This window comes from Chinchilla lanigera, unplaced genomic scaffold, assembly GCF_000276665.1.
Source record: "Chinchilla lanigera isolate Chin_1 unplaced genomic scaffold, ChiLan1.0 scaffold00022, whole genome shotgun sequence".
Taxonomy (NCBI): Eukaryota; Metazoa; Chordata; class Mammalia; order Rodentia; family Chinchillidae; genus Chinchilla; species Chinchilla lanigera.
Window position 1 is genome coordinate 9,499,608 of NW_004955423.1, and position 17,065 is coordinate 9,516,672.

The 17,065-nt window shown below is 40.4% G+C and overlaps 1 protein-coding gene across 1 annotated transcript in view; it reads left to right on the top strand.

Annotated features, from left to right (window-relative positions):
* The window catches only part of LOC102028102 (uricase), a 27,537-nt gene extending 11,608 nt beyond the window's left edge, over positions 1-15,929 (top strand). The window contains exons 5-8 of the mRNA XM_005385361.1: positions 9,862-10,048; positions 11,187-11,310; positions 13,296-13,379; positions 15,417-15,929. Coding sequence (XP_005385418.1) covers positions 9,862-10,048; positions 11,187-11,310; positions 13,296-13,379; positions 15,417-15,491 — 470 coding nt within the window. The 3' untranslated portion in view covers positions 15,492-15,929. The remainder of the gene's footprint in view (positions 1-9,861; positions 10,049-11,186; positions 11,311-13,295; positions 13,380-15,416) is intronic.
* The last annotated feature ends 1,136 nt before the right edge of the window (positions 15,930-17,065 follow it).

Genomic DNA, 17,065 nt, shown 5'->3' on the forward strand with positions numbered 1-17,065 from the left:
TTATTTTTTTCTGGTACCAGGAATTGAACTCACGACCTTGCGCTTGCCAGGCAGGTGCTGTGCCACTGAGCTAAATCCTCAGCCCTCCTTCCTCCTTTCTTTCCTTCTTCTTCTCCTTCTTTCCTTCCTTCCTTCCTTCCTTCCTTCCTTCCTTCCACCTTGCCTTAGCTGAGTGCCTTTGGAGCAGAAAGAATAATTTCCTGACTCTTAAGCCAGTATTTCTGTATGCAAGCCACACTGACTATTCCCATAAAATTGGAAACTCTAAATCAGCTCTAACTGAAATAGAGTGCAAGCCTCACGTGTAATTTTATGTTATTTATCTTTTTCACATATGTAATTTCAGTCTTCTGATAGTAATATTAAAAAAGCAAAAAGAAATTAGGAACATAAATTTTAGTAATATATTTCATTTAACCTAATATATCCAAAACACTTCTTTACATGATAAATGTAAGAAAATATTTTACTCTTTTAAAAGAGTAGATCTTTGAAATTCAAAGTGTATTGCACATGCACAGTGCATTTTAAGTCATGCTGGCATATTTCCTGTGCTCAGCAGCCTGGTGGGCCTCGTGGCTAGTGTAGTGACAGCATAGCTCTCAAGTGGCTTTCAGTGACGTTCAGGACACTTAGCACATTCTTCCACTTTCCATTATGTAAAATAATAGCACAGGCTAGAATTGGAGTTCAGGAGAACCGATTAAAAAGTAAGGGCATTTGTGAAAAGTACTTATGTCATTCACTCACATATTATTCATCAAACAATTAGATTTTGAGGACTTACGTACACGAGGGACTATAGATAAAGAGATGAACAAGACCTTCCCGGCGCATTTACAAGGGAACACTGTCTCATAAGGAACAGACCTATCACCAGATTCATTGCAGTTTGAAGGGCTAAAGAGCACAGAGCAGGGATTCAAGCATGCTAAGAGAACAAATAAGTACAAAACTGAGTCTTCCCAGGGAAGTCTCAAAGACCCAGCGGGGGAGAGGAAGTATTCCGACTTACTTTTAAAAACTAATTCAGAATATCCTGAGCATAGGCAGGGGTAGGGAGACTACAAGCAAAGGAAAGAGTGTACCCATGGGCAAGATGCATGCGGGAATGGGAGAGGGGAACTAAAATATTTTGAGCACCTGCATCATGCTGAGCACCATGATGAAAAAGCATTTATGTAACTGTTGGAAGGGCAAAACATTTGAAGAATAAGTGCGAGCTCAGTGGGTCTGATTTCTAGAATGTAAAAGTAGAGATAAGGCTCCACTCTGAAGGACCTCAAATGCTACACTAGCAAGTTTAATGGAATTCAAAGGCAATTTTGCATGGTGGTTAAGCCCAGGGGCCTTGCAGTCAGAAGGAACTGTATGACCTCTACTACTTCGTGGCTTTATGACCGGGAGCAAATGCCCACCTATGGAGGCAAGTGCCAAACTCACGTTAGCAAAGAATTTATTTAGCACAGTATCTGCCACATAGGGGGTACTCCTTAAATAGCAGCCATAATCAATGCATAGTATGACAACAAAGAATCACGGGTCTTTCAGTGGACGAGTGAGTGAGCATGTGTGTGTGTTTGTTCATACAAAATCCTAACCAGTGTATGGTGAACAGGCTGGAGATGCAGGCAGTTGTGAGACAGGTGGAGGCTTGTAGGAACGATGAAGTGATGTGCTCTGAACCATGACAGCAGAATCAGAGATGGAGGTTGTTGGCAAGGCTTCTGTGAGGCATTTGTGAGGAAGAAACTGAAGGTCTGAGTGGCTACCTGGGATGGAAGGTTGGAGGGAACGAAGAGTTAAAGTTGGTCCTGAAGTGAGAGGACTGGAAAACTGACTAAAGAGAATACACACAAAAAGGAATTATTTTGAAAGAAGCTGGTAAGTTTTGGATCAGGGGTGGTGATGGATTTGGAGACCAGCAACAGATCGACAGTAGCTGAAGCCATAGAAAAGGAGAACATTCCAGAAAAACATACAAAGTGAAAAGAGGACATATGAAGAGAGCTGGGGAAGTTTCCTTAGTTTGAGGGCTGGGCAGTTATGAGAATGGGATGGTAGAGTGTCAGAGAGACAGAAGAAGGGTGGGGAACAGTGATGTTATGAAAACAACAAAAATAGATTTTAAGAAATCAGAAATTGTATTACTAATATCTATTGGTTTATTGAAAGGAACTGGTAATGTGTAATTGTTTGATCAATCATGCATGCCTATATCCAGTTATCTGTGCAACCATTTTGAAGATGACATTATGTAATATAACAACCATTGTTAATATCCTATCACGATGTTTTGAAATTCTGTATCATTTTTATTGTTCTCTATGCTGTTTTGTTTATGTACTTGTTTTTGTTATTTTCGGTTTTTTCTTTTCTCTTTAAAATGAAAAACAAAATTTATATGTATATACAAGGATAGCTGGGATAGGTGCATTGCTGATGTCTGTGGTTTATTGAAAGGAACTGTGAATGCTTAAAATTTTCTTTTTTCTTGACCAATTTTGCATGCTTGAATCTGGTAATCAGAATGACTGATATGAAAACAACAATATGCAGGATAAGAACCATTGTTGAGCTCCTACCATCTTCTATGGTGAAGCTCTGCATCATTTCCAACTTTTTTTTTATTACTTATTACAGTCTTTGATTGCTGGATCGATCTTACATTCTTACATCTGGTGGACTGAGCAACATTGTAGACTATAACAGTATGTAATGTAGCAACCATTGTCAATTCCTATCATTTTGTTTTGAGCTCATGTATTATTTTTGTTGTTTTTATGTTGTTTTGATTTTGTCTTCATTGTTGTTATGTTAGTTTTTTTTTTAAATTAAAAAATAAATAAAGAAATCAGAAATAGTTATTGAGGTAACCAACAGGTCATAACAAATAGGTCCATATATAATAGGTTAGCACAAGAAGTTCCTTCTTTTTGTAAAAGCCCAGTTTCGTGTTTGTATGTGTGTGTGGAGGGGGGCAGTGTTCTGCTTCATAAACTTATTCAGAAACTCAGGTTAATGGCAACCTTATATTTTTAACCTTTATTTAGATTCCCATGGCAGATAGCGAGGAGAGGTAAAGGGGGTGGAGGAGAAAAAGGAGCAGGCAGAACTCCTCAAGCATGAATACCAGGCCTGAAAACAGCAGCAGTGTGTTGGAGAGAATCACATAGCTATTCCAGACTGCAAGAGAAGCAGTGAGATACAGTCTAGCTGGGCACCCAGGAAGAAGAAATAGGTTAAATCTCCGCTACAGGAAGGTTAAGAAGTTTGGGTTAAAAAGCAGTGGAAAAGAAACTTTACTTGGCAATTAGACATCATTGGCAACTTCCACAAAAATATGTTTAGCAGAGCCATGGAGGTGCAAATGAAATGACGAAGCATGGGCTTGTGTTGATCATACAAAGAATAGGCTTCTCTTTACACCTGAGTTTCTTTCCAGAGATTACCAGGAGTTAGTATCAGAGTGGAAAAACCAGCCATTATGATCAGGGTAAAGCTTTTCCTTTCTGCTAAGGGCTTCAAAGCTTAGCATACTGAGATCATTATGGCGGTGTTCCTGGAAGACCCAGTTTGTCTCTTCTAGAGCCCAGTCCCCATAGGAAATCATGAAGGGCTGGCAGGGATCTGGATAGGGGAAGAGACATCTGTTGCCTTAAGTATATGCAGGTATGTGTGTGTCCAGGCATAAGAATGTGTGTATCTTCCAGGTTTGTGTACACAAAGATGATATTTATACTCTGTCCCTCTTTGGAAATAGAGATATGTGCTCTGTTGGTGGCAAAGTTACTTCTTAATTTTCTTGTTACCTAAGATCTAAAACTCTTGGAATTGTAACATGAATCAAAGTTACAATCATTGTGATAAGAAATGCCTTTGTGCAGTATTAATTGAAGAAAATAACCACTGTGTTGCACGCACGCACACACACACACACCAATTCATACAGTGAAGGCTGTTGTTACAAACCCCTGAGTAGTGAGTAGCATCTTTGTTCTGGGCTGGCTAGGATGATGCGAATTCGTTCCCTTGAAACACATACACCTAATCATATATGCAGCCAATCAACTCCTGAAAGGAACTCTTCCCAGTAGGATATGTGACTGGATTCCTCCTCATGGGCTGAGCTCATGCCTATTTATCATTTGGACACACAGTTATGAAAAGCCTACTGAATTGCAGGCAGCGGGTTGGGTCTGGGGAATTGTTCTGAAACTCACATTATGTTGTTTCTTCCTTTGGATCTTTTAAAGCTGTATCGTTGAATTGTACTTTTTGGTGTTTTAAAGTCAGCTGGTTCCTTGAATGAACCTTGAAGAAAGACATTTATTTGCCTACATTATTGGGGGATGCTCTGAAGCATATGACTTCCCAAACCCAGAGAGAACTAGGCTCTGTATACATCATACAGGCTGTTGGTTCAAGTGTCATATGGGACCTGGGTCATCTGAGCTTTCTCTCATGTGTTTCTACTGAGCTAAAGTTGAGCCAAGCCTTGACCTCCCTGGGATGATCGAGTCACTAATTTGAAATAAACCAGCCCCAAACCTCTGTACTATTTGAATTAAAATTCACAATTCTTTATGCATCAAATTTCTCCTCTTCTGACACTAATTATAAAAATTTAGCTAAAGCATCACTAGACAGAGAAATGAAAGATGGCGGTACTGTGTACTGGTCATGGAAACGAAGCCCCACCCATGTATGGATGGGAAGGCTGGAGGGGGTTTCAGGAAGGAGGCAGTGAAATCAATGAAGTTTAATGAAGTCAAAGTTCAGGAGGCACAGAGATTGAAAGGGGTGACAAGCAGGGCAGGTGGGGTATGGGACCCAGGGCAGAGACGGCCATTGCCAAGAAAACTGTTCATGTCCTTTGCTAGCAAGACTAAGGCTCTTTAGTTCCTCCATAAGAGAGCTTCTCGGCAGATATAAGATCTTTTGAGACCACGTTGATCCTTACCAAGCCCAGTCAGCTCCCTTCCACCTGGGTGATGTCATCTGTCCTATGCAGAATTGCCTGGAGGGAGCTTTTACTCTCCCTGTGGGAGCTAAATGGACTCTCAGAGGCAAATGATACTTAATTGATCTTCACTTCTTTCCAGCACTTTACAAGTTTGATATTTTCTAGTAGAATGACTTAATATAGTTTTAAAATATCCTCCTTTTAGCTATTTGTGTCCTTTTAGGAGGTGTTAAATGTGGAAGCAATTATCCTCCTCATGACAGGATTTTTTTTCTTGGCTCAGTAAAGCTTTGTGCTTTGTGACACCTGATGTGTAGGTAAGGAATTGGGCTTATTTTGTAATAACTCACAGTGAGTTTCTCTCCCTTGGAGAGCTAAAAGGTAGACGTATGCTTCTCAGAGAGATAAACCACACTCTGTTAAGTACGTAGGAGGATACTAAGAGCTAGAAAACATTATGTTCCAGCAAAGAAAAATGTGAGAAATCTTCCCTTTGCATTACTCTATAATCATAATGGAAAAGAGAAAAAAAGCTGATTAAGTGGTTTCATGGGAAGTAACCTAGAAAAGGGCAGTCTTCTTGGTTGAATTACTTCATGTTAGCCTAACTTTGAATCCTTTTTGGAGTGTGTGAGGCATCATATTTTTAGTTGACGGCCGTATGAATTTGAAAGCCTCAGGTTCTTACCAGTGCTCCAAAAGCTGGGGTACTGCCAACAGAGGAGATGAAAAAAGCTCTCTGATTTCATCCAGTCTGTCTAGTGTGTGCCAAGGAAAAAGCTCTTTAAACATTCAGAAAGAATTCGTTTTTGTTGTTGTTGTTCGTGAAATGATGAGAATACCAGAGTCAATGGTTTGTACTATGCCAAATCTGTGGCGATCATTAATCGTCTTTGGAAACATGAGACGTTCTCTTCTGTGGGAAACTGATGTGCAAACACATTAAAAATACAACTGATTTCTCTACCTTCAGATGAGTGAGAAGGTAAATGATTTCAAAGGGCTGATCAGGACTGACACTCTCCTGAACTCAACTCTCTCCTCAGGGCTGGCAGTGAATGAGATGGCAAAGGAGGAGTTTTCAGGACCCAGTGAGCCTCTGGGGAACATTTGCAGGTGGTTAGAGTCTGCAGGACAAAGTCAGTCATGGCAAAAATCATGATAATGCTTTTATAGAGGATTTCCTGTATGGCAGCCATTCTAAGGCCTTCATGTACATTATCTTAGATATGTACTAAGTCCAGGAAACTGGTTTGATGTTCTCTCCATTTTACAGAGAGAAAAATCAAGGTAGAAAGAGGGCAAGTCATTTTCCTAAGCGAATAGTGTTTATAAAAGATTAGGGAGACAAAAAAGGCACCAGATTTGAAGTTAGGGAAATATGAGTCCCAAAACTGTGGATTCAGTTACCATGCAATGCTACGTTCAGAAATCATGTTAGGAGAAAGATCACTAGAGAAGCCTAGATTTGTCTGATTTATATAGCTGCTGGCGATCAAGACCAGATGAATTTGAAAACATGGAACAGGTTGACTTTACCTTTGGTTCTCTTTTAGCTTTTTATACCCTTCAGCAGTTTCTGCTACTTGTTTTAGCTGCTCTCCCAACTGCAAATCCATGTTTTATTTCTTCAGGGTTTTGTTTTCTAGGAGGGATTACTGTGGAAGGTAGATTGCATTAGTTTAAAAAAATCTAGAGGTAATCTTCTCTTTATTATGAAACATTTAATGAATAAAAGATGCATAAGGGCCATTTCTGAAAGCAGGGCTTCAATCTGCATTTCAGAAAGAGAGCGATGGTATTTTCTGGCTGGAATCTCTCTTTGTTTTTTGTTTTTTTGTTTTTTTTTTTTTTTGGTTTTTGGTTTTTCTCCAGTACCGGGAACCGAACTCACGACCTTGCGCTTGCCATGGAATCTCTCTTTGAGGCCCTCAAAGAACACTGTGAAATGAGAAGTGGCAAACTTCTTGTCTCCTAGAAAGGCCTCTTACAGTACAGAAATGGAGGAAGCGAATTAAAGGAAGGAGAAAACACTGCACAGATGGAGAGTGATCTAAAAAGGGGGCAGAAAAGCATGGAATCTCATAACGCAGTGCTGAATTTAGACTCCACCTCCTCCAGCCTGGCCATATGACTATGGGCAGACAAATTAAAAAAAAAACACCTGCATAAAAATACCTACTTTCTACATGTCTGGGGATTAAATAAGAGAAAGACTGAAAAAGGCAGCAACCAAAGGCTACCCATGGACAGGAGGCTCTCAGGCAATGTTGATACTTCCTCCCCTTGCCCTGCCACAATATATGGGAGAGGTGGAGGAGACCCGGAAGTGAAAAAGTGAAAATTGATGTAGGCGAACTGTCTGGGAGAGAAAGACACTAAGTTGTGAGGTTCTTATTCCCTGGAATGAATCAATCTTGCTGTACTTGTTCATTTAACATCTACCTATGTATTGCTTCTGTAATTTTGAGGGGTTTGAGACTTAGACTCACTACATTTAAATGCTGATTTTTGTAAGACCATGTCTTTGTGCATTGAGAATCTGATAAATTTGGCCAACTGAAGGCTTTAAAGCATTGCTGGCATCTTTCTCTTGATTCTTCTCACATTACAGCTCCCAATGAGAACTTCAGAAAGTTAAACAATTATCATTGGCTCTGACGCCACCTTATCCTGGAACACATTGCACAAGGCATTTCATTTAATTAGAAAATATTTAATCAGCAGATCTTCCAGTAACCCTTGGCTATTGCTGTCTCTGGTAGGTGCACATATGTAGCTTTGAAAACATCAAAGTACTGCATACTCATTAATTAACTAGTTCTAAACCTGCCTAGCTCCTGAATGAACTATAGTCATTAAAACCGCATAGGTGATATAAACCATTGGATGTTTTAAAATTTATTTTGTATTAGTCCGTATTTGCAGTACCTGTTTACATTCCTTGCATGAAGTTGGTACGTGTGTATAATACATCTTAATTTCTTTTTTTATTCCCCCTCCCTTTCTTCCTTTCTCATTCCCTTCATCTCTTGATTCCCTTTCTATTTGAAAAAGATCTCCCTACCTCCTGTTTCTCTTTTATTTTCTGCTTTATTTATATTTTGAGTTTCTTGTATAAGAGAAACCATGCAGTATTTAAGCTGATTTTTAAGAGGTTCCTTGGATGTTAATTAAGGATTGTGGGTTATATTCTTGTGCTTTGACCAAAAACATGTATATATGAACTTGATGTGATGCCTGACACTTTTGGCCCTTAATTTTTAGACTAAGTAGGCCAAGATGGATAGATATTTGTTAGAACGAACTTGCAGACTGAAATGAGGTGGCCTTAGTGATCCTGCTGTGGAACTTCACTATCGAGGTTTGCCAAGTGCTCCCCGAATGTTCACTATCCTCACCAACCTATGTATACTAATAAGATTATAATAATGTTCACTCCTACATCTTCCTAGATTTCTTGCCATTAAATTGCTAGATGTATCCAGCCAAGCTTTTCCACCTCTGACAGCCTCAAAGGGCCATCCTGAGCATGCTCAGGAAGAAGTGGGAACCTAATGGGGACAGTTCTGCCTCCCCGCTCTGCCCGTCTTTTGCTAGGTCAGTTGTCACTTCTTGGGGAAAATGCTGCTTTGCCTGGAGTATTACATCCTTGGATTTGCCAGTGTGTCATTTGGTGCTGTGTTCTCTTCAGCCTCCACTAAACCCCTGGAGCTGGGTGTGTTCTATACGGAAAGAGAGAGGAACCCTGCCTTGTCTAACTCTGTCCCCCACCACACTGGGCTAGCACTGCTTATGCACAAGGAAGCAGCTTCTTCAGATTATGCTTATCACCATTCACTTTGTCACCTTATGAGGCCACAGCTGAGAGGTGACAGCTGGGACAGAAGGTGAGGTGTCTCACCTCCTCTATTGTTTTCAATTCCCTACCAGGAGCCCATGAGCCAACTTCTGCCCCAGAGCCAAGGTCTTCTCCTTCAGCCCCAAAACAAACGTCCTTAGGGATATCAACTTAGGCAGATCTGTGCCTGTGAGTCACCAGCCTTCTCTTCCCTGTCTGTAATTATATAGGTTCAGCTAGTCTCATACCATTACGCATTCGTGAAGTTGTCTAGTTTCACTGAGGTCATAGCCACAAGGGCACTGAGACATCAAGAGGGCCTAGTGGTGACAGAAGGCATTGGCCACTGTAGGTGACAAACATGAAGACTGCTGGAATAAAGGGATCACAGCATAAAGAACTGATTTTGAGGAGCGTTTAAACTCATTTCTACATGATTTGCAGCTGACTGAGATGTAACTCAAGGTATAGGTTAACCTGGCTGAGAGGACGCCCCTGTGTGTGACTGAGAGGGAACTGTTTGTTTCTGTGGCCTGCCACACAACGTGGCAGTTCATTCCTGGGCCTTCAGTTTTCTTAAATAAGAGAGGGCAAGGACTCATGTAAAGACAGATTTTCTAGTCAGAAGGAACAACTAGGCATCATGGTGCACATCTGCAATCCCAGCACTCTGAGAGGTTGGGGTAGGAGGATCACAAGTTTGAGCCCAGCCTGGGCAATTTAGCAACTTCGTAAGACTCTGTCTCAAAATTTAAAGAATACATAAAAATTAAAAGGGCCTGGGAATGTAGCTCAGTACAAAGGCCCTGGGTTCAATCCCAGTACCTCAAACAGCAAAAGCAAAACAGATATAAGGAAAGATGTACCATCCTCCTCACTCAGACTTCAGGGAAGAAAGGAAGACAGCAAGCATGGGCAGAGACATGGTCCTTTGCATTAACATGGTCCTTTGCATTAGCATGCTTTGATGGTCAGAATCCTCAGTGCAAGATATCAGTAGGAAGAGACTGTTTTGCTTATGACCCATCCTTTTCTACCTTTCTGTTTAACACAGAACCTCCAGTCATTCATTCTGGTATCAAAGACCTCAAAGTTTTGAAAACAACGCAGTCTGGATTCGAGGGATTCATCAAGGACCAGTTTACCACCCTCCCCGAAGTGAAGGACCGGTGTTTTGCTACCCAAGTGTACTGCAAGTGGCACTATCACCCTGGAAGAGATGTGGATTTTGAAACTACTTGGTACAATAAGTGCTAGGACTTGGCACTGGGATGGGGGAGTGTTCAGCTTATTACCAGCGTCCCAGAGTTTACAGCATGTTAGATGCAAATGGCAAATGTAGAACTCACTCAATTCTATCTCACTGGTCAGAAATTCCTCTTGTATTTTACCTTATTAAATCAATGGTTCTCAAACATGAATACATGTCAGAATGATCTAGGGGCTTGTTAAGATATAGATCACTAAGCCACCTCCAGAGTCTGATTCTGTGGGTGAACGGGGCCTGATAATTTGCATTTGTAACCAGCTCCCAAATGCTGCTACTGCAAGACTTCAAGGAGACTTTAAGAAGCACTGGTAAGATGAAGTGAATATCTAGCTTTAGTACCTCAAAATGAGATAGAGATGCAGATTTTTTCCACTGGAATAGATTTTCTCCATTCTTTTTGCTACATGATAGGTTTTTAAGTGCTTGGGGAGAATCTCACCTGAGTCCTCTTTTTCCTTTTTTATTTCAAGTTCTCTCCCTGGGCAGCAGGCATCTCCTGTACTTATGTTGAAGAGAGCACGAAGTTAAACATGCCAGAGTGAGGATAGTGCTCCCCACCTCCCACCAAGGACAGCAACTCAGGAGATCATGTATCTTGGAAGCTCAGATTCCTTCAACTCTACACTGGGGATATTAAGATAGTCCTCATTTCAGCTGTGTTGAGAATGCAATGACACAATCACAATAAAATGCTTAGTACAGAGCATGGGCATGGAGTAAAATCCCTGAGGTAACAGTTAAGAAACCAGCAAACACAATCGTAAGAGGGCTAGAGTTTTGGGATTCCTTTTCATAGGTTTCTCAGATGTGGGACATTTGCCTTGAGATGTCCATTGGGCACCAGGACTCACCTATGCAGATGGGCTAGTGATGTTCAATGGTTGTCGGGTGTGTGTGTGCGTGTGCGTGTGCATATGGGTGCATGTGTGTAGAGGAATGAGAAGTGAGTTTTGTTTCTGTTCTTTTTTTTACATTATAGGATAATAACCTCTTCTAAAATAATCAATAAATTTTTTCTGGGGAGCAGAAATGTCACTACATCTTAGCTTTATAATGCATAACTGAAATACCACTTCATGTGAATTTTAGCCTTCTTCTCTCTGCTTTAGGCACACTGTTCGAGATATTATCCTGGAAAAATTTGCTGGGCCCTATGACAAAGGCGAGTACTCGCCCTCTGTCCAGAAGACCCTCTATGACACACAGGTGCTCTCCCTGAGGCGGGTTCCTGAGGTATGTTTAGGTACTTGGCATTCTGAAGATTGAGAGAACTTGTGTCTCCTATCAGCTCTGAGAAAAAGTTGAGAGTTAAAATAAGAAAGTGGAAGACACACGAAAAATGACATCTGTTGTTGTTCAAAAGCTTGTTATAGCAAGTGAGAAGAGAGCAAAAATGGAAAAAAATCTGTCCAACCTAAAAACACAGGCCACTGTTACAGATCTTTAGTTTTGTTGAAAATTCTTTGAGTCCCTTCCACCTGTCTCTGATTTAAAACTCATATTCAGGACATTTCAGTGCCTTGTTGGAGAGGTAATTAAGTAGAGGTTCTACATTTCATGGGATCCAGGGGAAAAAAGATAGATTCATTCTCTCCATCTGTCTGTTCATTCATCAATTTATTTAGTATTATAGGTTGTTTTATTTCTGATGGTAGACAAGGGATGCAAAGATAAATTAGAAGTAGTCCTCTCAAAGAGCTCTCAAAGAGCTTATCAATCAGCAGGCAAAAAATGAACAAACAAGAAACCAAATAAACAATGCAACAGATAATAGATGATTACGGAAATATAGAGAAAGTGTCTAAAGCAGGTACAGGGAATAGGGCCAGCCACATTTTCTGGAGGAAGAAGGTGAGTGTGTGTGTGCTTGTGTGCATGTGTGTTAAGACTTTATAGACCAGTAAAGGTAATGTGGGCTTATACTCAAGGGAGATGGATCACATTTGGAATGAAGACAGAGGGCAGCATCATATAGTCACTTACTGTTAAGAACCAATCGTATGTGAAGCTCTAGGAGAGAAAGTCTGTCCATGCTCCTAGACATGAGGTCAAAGCCAGTCAAGAGGGCCTTTTTAAGTTACTTGCAGAATCTGTACTTTATCTTGCTCTTAGGAAGCACTCTTAGTGGCTCTTAGGAACTACTGAAGAGTATAAGTAGGCTGTGCCATAGCATAATTTGTCCTCTAGAAAGATCACTATGGTGACAGTGTGAAAGGATGATGAACCACAGACCAAGATATTTGATGGTATGCTATTGCAGAAATTTGGCAAGGAAACTCTAGGCCCAGGTCATGATGAGAATAGAGAGATGTGCTGCTCTTAGACCTGGACAAGATCCAGCACTTTAGAGGTCCCCTTCTGCCCTTCCTTTGGCTTTACCTCCTCACACTGAATGAATTATTAGAGCCAAGGCAACTCACTGGTCAGTGGCTCATGAATTCCCCAGAATTTCCTGCCCAAGTATCCCTGAGAATGCGTCCAGAACCTGGGCAGACCTCTTCTAGAGATCTGTCCTCCAGAGGGCAGATCATGCTATTTGTATTCACAGCCTTAGGCCTAATAGTGGACAAAGCAGCAGATTTTTGCAGGAGCAATTTGACATGCAAGCTAGCATGTTTATCTATAGGAATCTAAGAGAGGAGATGGGATAGGCTGGGGACTGTAAGCTGACTCTTCCTATGTTGCCATGGGAACACCAAGAGTCAGGAAAATAATTTAAACTGGGCCTTCCAGGTTCTGATGAAGGTAAAATTGTTGAACTAGAAGAAAAGAAAGTTTTTTTTAAAAGCTTGACTTATAGCTCTTAAGTCTTTAGAGATCTGCTACATGGATCTCCAACTATACTCTTACTCCAGGACATATAAATGCTGGGGACAGGCCCAGAGAGAAGGAACAGAATGAGAAAGAATTTAGAATATTGTGTGGCCAGTTCCTGGAAGCCAGTAGGATGTCAAAGAGGTCTCCCAGGTTATGGACTCAAAAAGCCCTTACTTTTCTGAAACGTAGGTTTTCTTCACTGAGGGGAGAGGAGTGGGCCTACCATCTGATAATAGGACCAGCTGGACAGAAAATGTTGGGAAGCAGAGGAACATCAAACAGTGCCTCAAAGACAGAGCTGGAATCCGTTCCAGAGGGTGGGTGGGTAGAAGTGAGAATGTTGGACTGACAGAGACAGATTCACTGTTGCCCAAGGTGATGCATACTCTTGCGGATTCCAGATAGAAGACATGGAAATCAGCCTGCCAAACATTCACTACTTCAACATAGACATGTCCAAAATGGGACTGATCAACAAAGAAGAGGTAAGACAACTTTAAAATATCCCGAGCACACCTCTGCTCCAGCCTCCTTGTGCCTTTTTGTAAACTTGGGAATATAATGTCACTGACTAAAACTCTTAACAGCTACTGCTTTGGGGAATGTCATAGTTACACTGATTGGAGGTGTTTCAGTGCCTGAGGCTGGAATACCTTCGAAGTGGATGAATGATTAGAGATGAGGATTGGAAGCTGCAGAGAGGAAAGGACAAAAGAGGAACAGAGTGTGCCCAAGGAAACAACTCTGAGTTCTACTTCTTGGAAAAGTGCCCCACAAGGTCACAGCTTCCTTATTCTAACATGAGGCAGTGAAGAGAGAAGAAAAGATTCTATTTTCATTTCTATTTCATTTCTATTTCTATCATTCCTATCTTTTGACTAAGTAGTCAGTTCAGTAGCATACAATGCACACAGGCAAGTTGAAAGAGTGTCTTTGTTTCTAATTGCAAATATATAAGGCAAGATGAGGAAATTCATTTTTTGAAAGAAAACATTTGTGTTAGAAAATACACTGGCCCTGACTTATTTTTAGCTGTAGCAGAATGTTAAACCACTGTGTGTCTGACCAGGCAGCCTGAAGTCCTGACTGGTGTGGTCAGCTCTTGGGAGATCAGAACTGTCCCTTCCCCGTACTTTCAAAAGAGTAGGATTTCTCCATTTGATCCATCTGAAAACAAGAATTGGGTAACTTCTTTTAGTATGTGTTAAGCAGTGAGATATGGAAAGGGCTATCTATTGGGATGGTTCTGCTGCTACAAAATCACATTCTTTGGTGGGTGAATGCCAATAAAGGAATTTGCAGAAGGTCTTATGTTCTTGACCAGCTGACCCATGAGCCTTACAAACTTTGGGCCAAATACCTTGTTTCTGTTCTGAAAATATTGTTGGTGGACACCACTTGTCTTTGTACCACCATCAGTTGCAGGTGAACATGAGCAGGTGACATTGTAAAACAAAGGTTATGCTTTTCTGGTAGAGTTGACCTGAGCTCCGAGTTGCAGAAGGGGACACACTGTGTCCAAGGCATTTTTCATTCATCTGAAAGGACAGGCAGTACTACCTCGGAGCATGGAAAGGATGGTAGTGTCCAGAGTTTCATTAATTAGGCTATATAAAGCCTTTTTGCAATGATTGTCTGCTAAAGAACAAGACAGATACCTGAAAATAATCCTAGCCATGTCCACTGGAGGCAGGACAAATGAGCCCTAAGAAGAATCAGGATCAGGTGTCATAACTAGACAGTGTTTAGCTCAGGACCCCAGAAAGAAAGAAGAGGATATCCTTGGGGCCCCTTGAGCCTCAGGATTACACTGATCTTTTCAAGGGCTCGCCTATGGGCTGAGACCGTGTCCCTTCCTCTAAGGTGCGGAACTCACAGCTCCCTCCTAAATCCTTGCTGGGGTCCTGGAGGCAGGAAACCCTGGATTCCTTTGGATCAGGGCTCTGCATAAAGGCCCCCAAGTGGCTGAACATGCTGTTCCTATACCTTGGGGTTGCCTGGAACCCTCACCCAGGTGTGCACAAAGTGAAATCAACCTATGAGAAAGTAGAGATACACTAACAACAGCAGCAAAGAAGTGACAAATGACAGGGTGGGAACACAGAAGAACTCTAAAAGCCCAGCTGTCTGGAGCCATTTAGTGTTGTGCTAACAGCCATGTGGACCTCAGATGCTCCAAGGGCATGACTGGACGATGATTGATGTCCAAAATGAGTCAAACAGAAAAGGTCAAATTGTACTCACTACACTCAGTTTTAAAAGCAGGGATACACAATGCGTTTTAGAAACATTTATATCCCATTCATTCAACTTTTACAAAACTTTTTAATTTTCTGGATAATCAATGCATCTCTCAGCTATTGCCAGAAAAACAAAGCATTAACATAATTGGAGTAACTTTATGGTAGGGCATATACATTTTGCTGCTTAACGAACTATTTTCACTGTTGTTTTAATACTGATTCATAGGAAGGAGAGGATTGTTTTAACATCTCTAAAATTTCCCTGTGCTTTTTCTGCAGGTCTTGCTGCCATTAGACAATCCATATGGCAAAATTACTGGTACAGTCAAGAGGAAGCTGTCTTCAAAGCTGTGACACTGTGACCCCCGATAGTAGTCCACTGTAGCTGAGGGATTCTTTAAGTTATTTGTGATGCTGGAAATTATAATGTATATGCAAATTTTCAGCCCAGTATATTAATTTACAGTTTACACTTTCCTCTTCTATAAAATAATTTATTTCTTTATTCCTAACTCAGCAAAAGACATCATGTGGGTTATCTCATTAGCAAGTATAATATGTTTTGTGAATATAGTTTACTTTAAAAATGCTGAATAATATTAGAACAATCATAAATCAACATCTCTTTTTGGTGGTTTTGTGCATTCTTATGTTAGAGAAGATACAGAATCAATTTATTAAGAAAATGATCATGAATTAATGGAGGTGTCACATCAATTAATTTGGGCACAAATATGAAAAGCCATTATTGTTTTAATCTTACTGATGCTTCTAGGTAATGCAGAAAATGTAATAAAACTACTGCAAAATTTTATCATTGTTATTTCAGTTGCTTGAATATTTGAATTTTTTAAAAATTCTGTAGCACATGTATCATTGGTAGTTTATTTGTAGTCTGATAGCACTATTATGATTTTATGGATTGATTTTTATGGCTTTACAACACTGAGAGAACATTTAATACACATTGGGGTGTTCACATCAGTGTAAATTGTTTTTCTTTAAATAATGCATGCTCTTGGCACAAAGAACTACATTTAATACAAATGAAGTCAATATTCAGATGGATGAATATGCATATAAAAACAGAATATATACATGAAAATATTAGCAATGGTGATTTCTGAATAACAAGATATGAGTAATTTTTCACCACATACTTTCAGAGTCTTCTAGGTATGAACATTTATTGCTTTCAAGATCAGAGAAATATTTGCATTAATTATTTTCTCATCATTGAGGCAAATACCTCACACCCACAACTCTAAGGAGGAAAGGTTTATTTTGACTCACAGTCTGCAGAGACTTCAGTCCATAGTTGGCTTCCTCCATGGCAGGGAAGCATGGCAGAGGAGAAAATCCATGGCATGGTAGGCAGGAAGTAGAGAGGGACTGAGGGAGGAAGAGGAGGAATATGGACCCTTGGACATCACATCACAGTGACCCACCTCTTCCTACCAGACTTCACCTTCCAATACCATACCCAGCTATAAACCCATCAGTGGACCCATCCAGTGATGAGTGCCACACACCCATGATCTCATTACCTCCCAAAAGCCTCACCTGTGAGCAGATGAGTCTTTGGGGGAACATTAGATATAAACCATAACACTACTGTATATATTCTGCAAAGATTCACAAGTTATAATTTCCAAAATCCATGGTTAAAACCTATTAATCTGAACATTCTATATAATTTTCCTTTTAATTAAAAAAATAAAATCTCCATTACCTTAGAAATGCTTACACTTGAGCTCCCAGTATTGTTCAATAATTTTACTTTATTCATCATTATACTACTACAACCTAAAGTAGTAGAATTGTATTACTAACATTGACACCAATATGTGAGATACCTAAGCCAATTAACTTAAAAAGAGAAAAGATTTATTTTAGCTCATGGTTCTAGAAGTTCCCATCCATGTTCA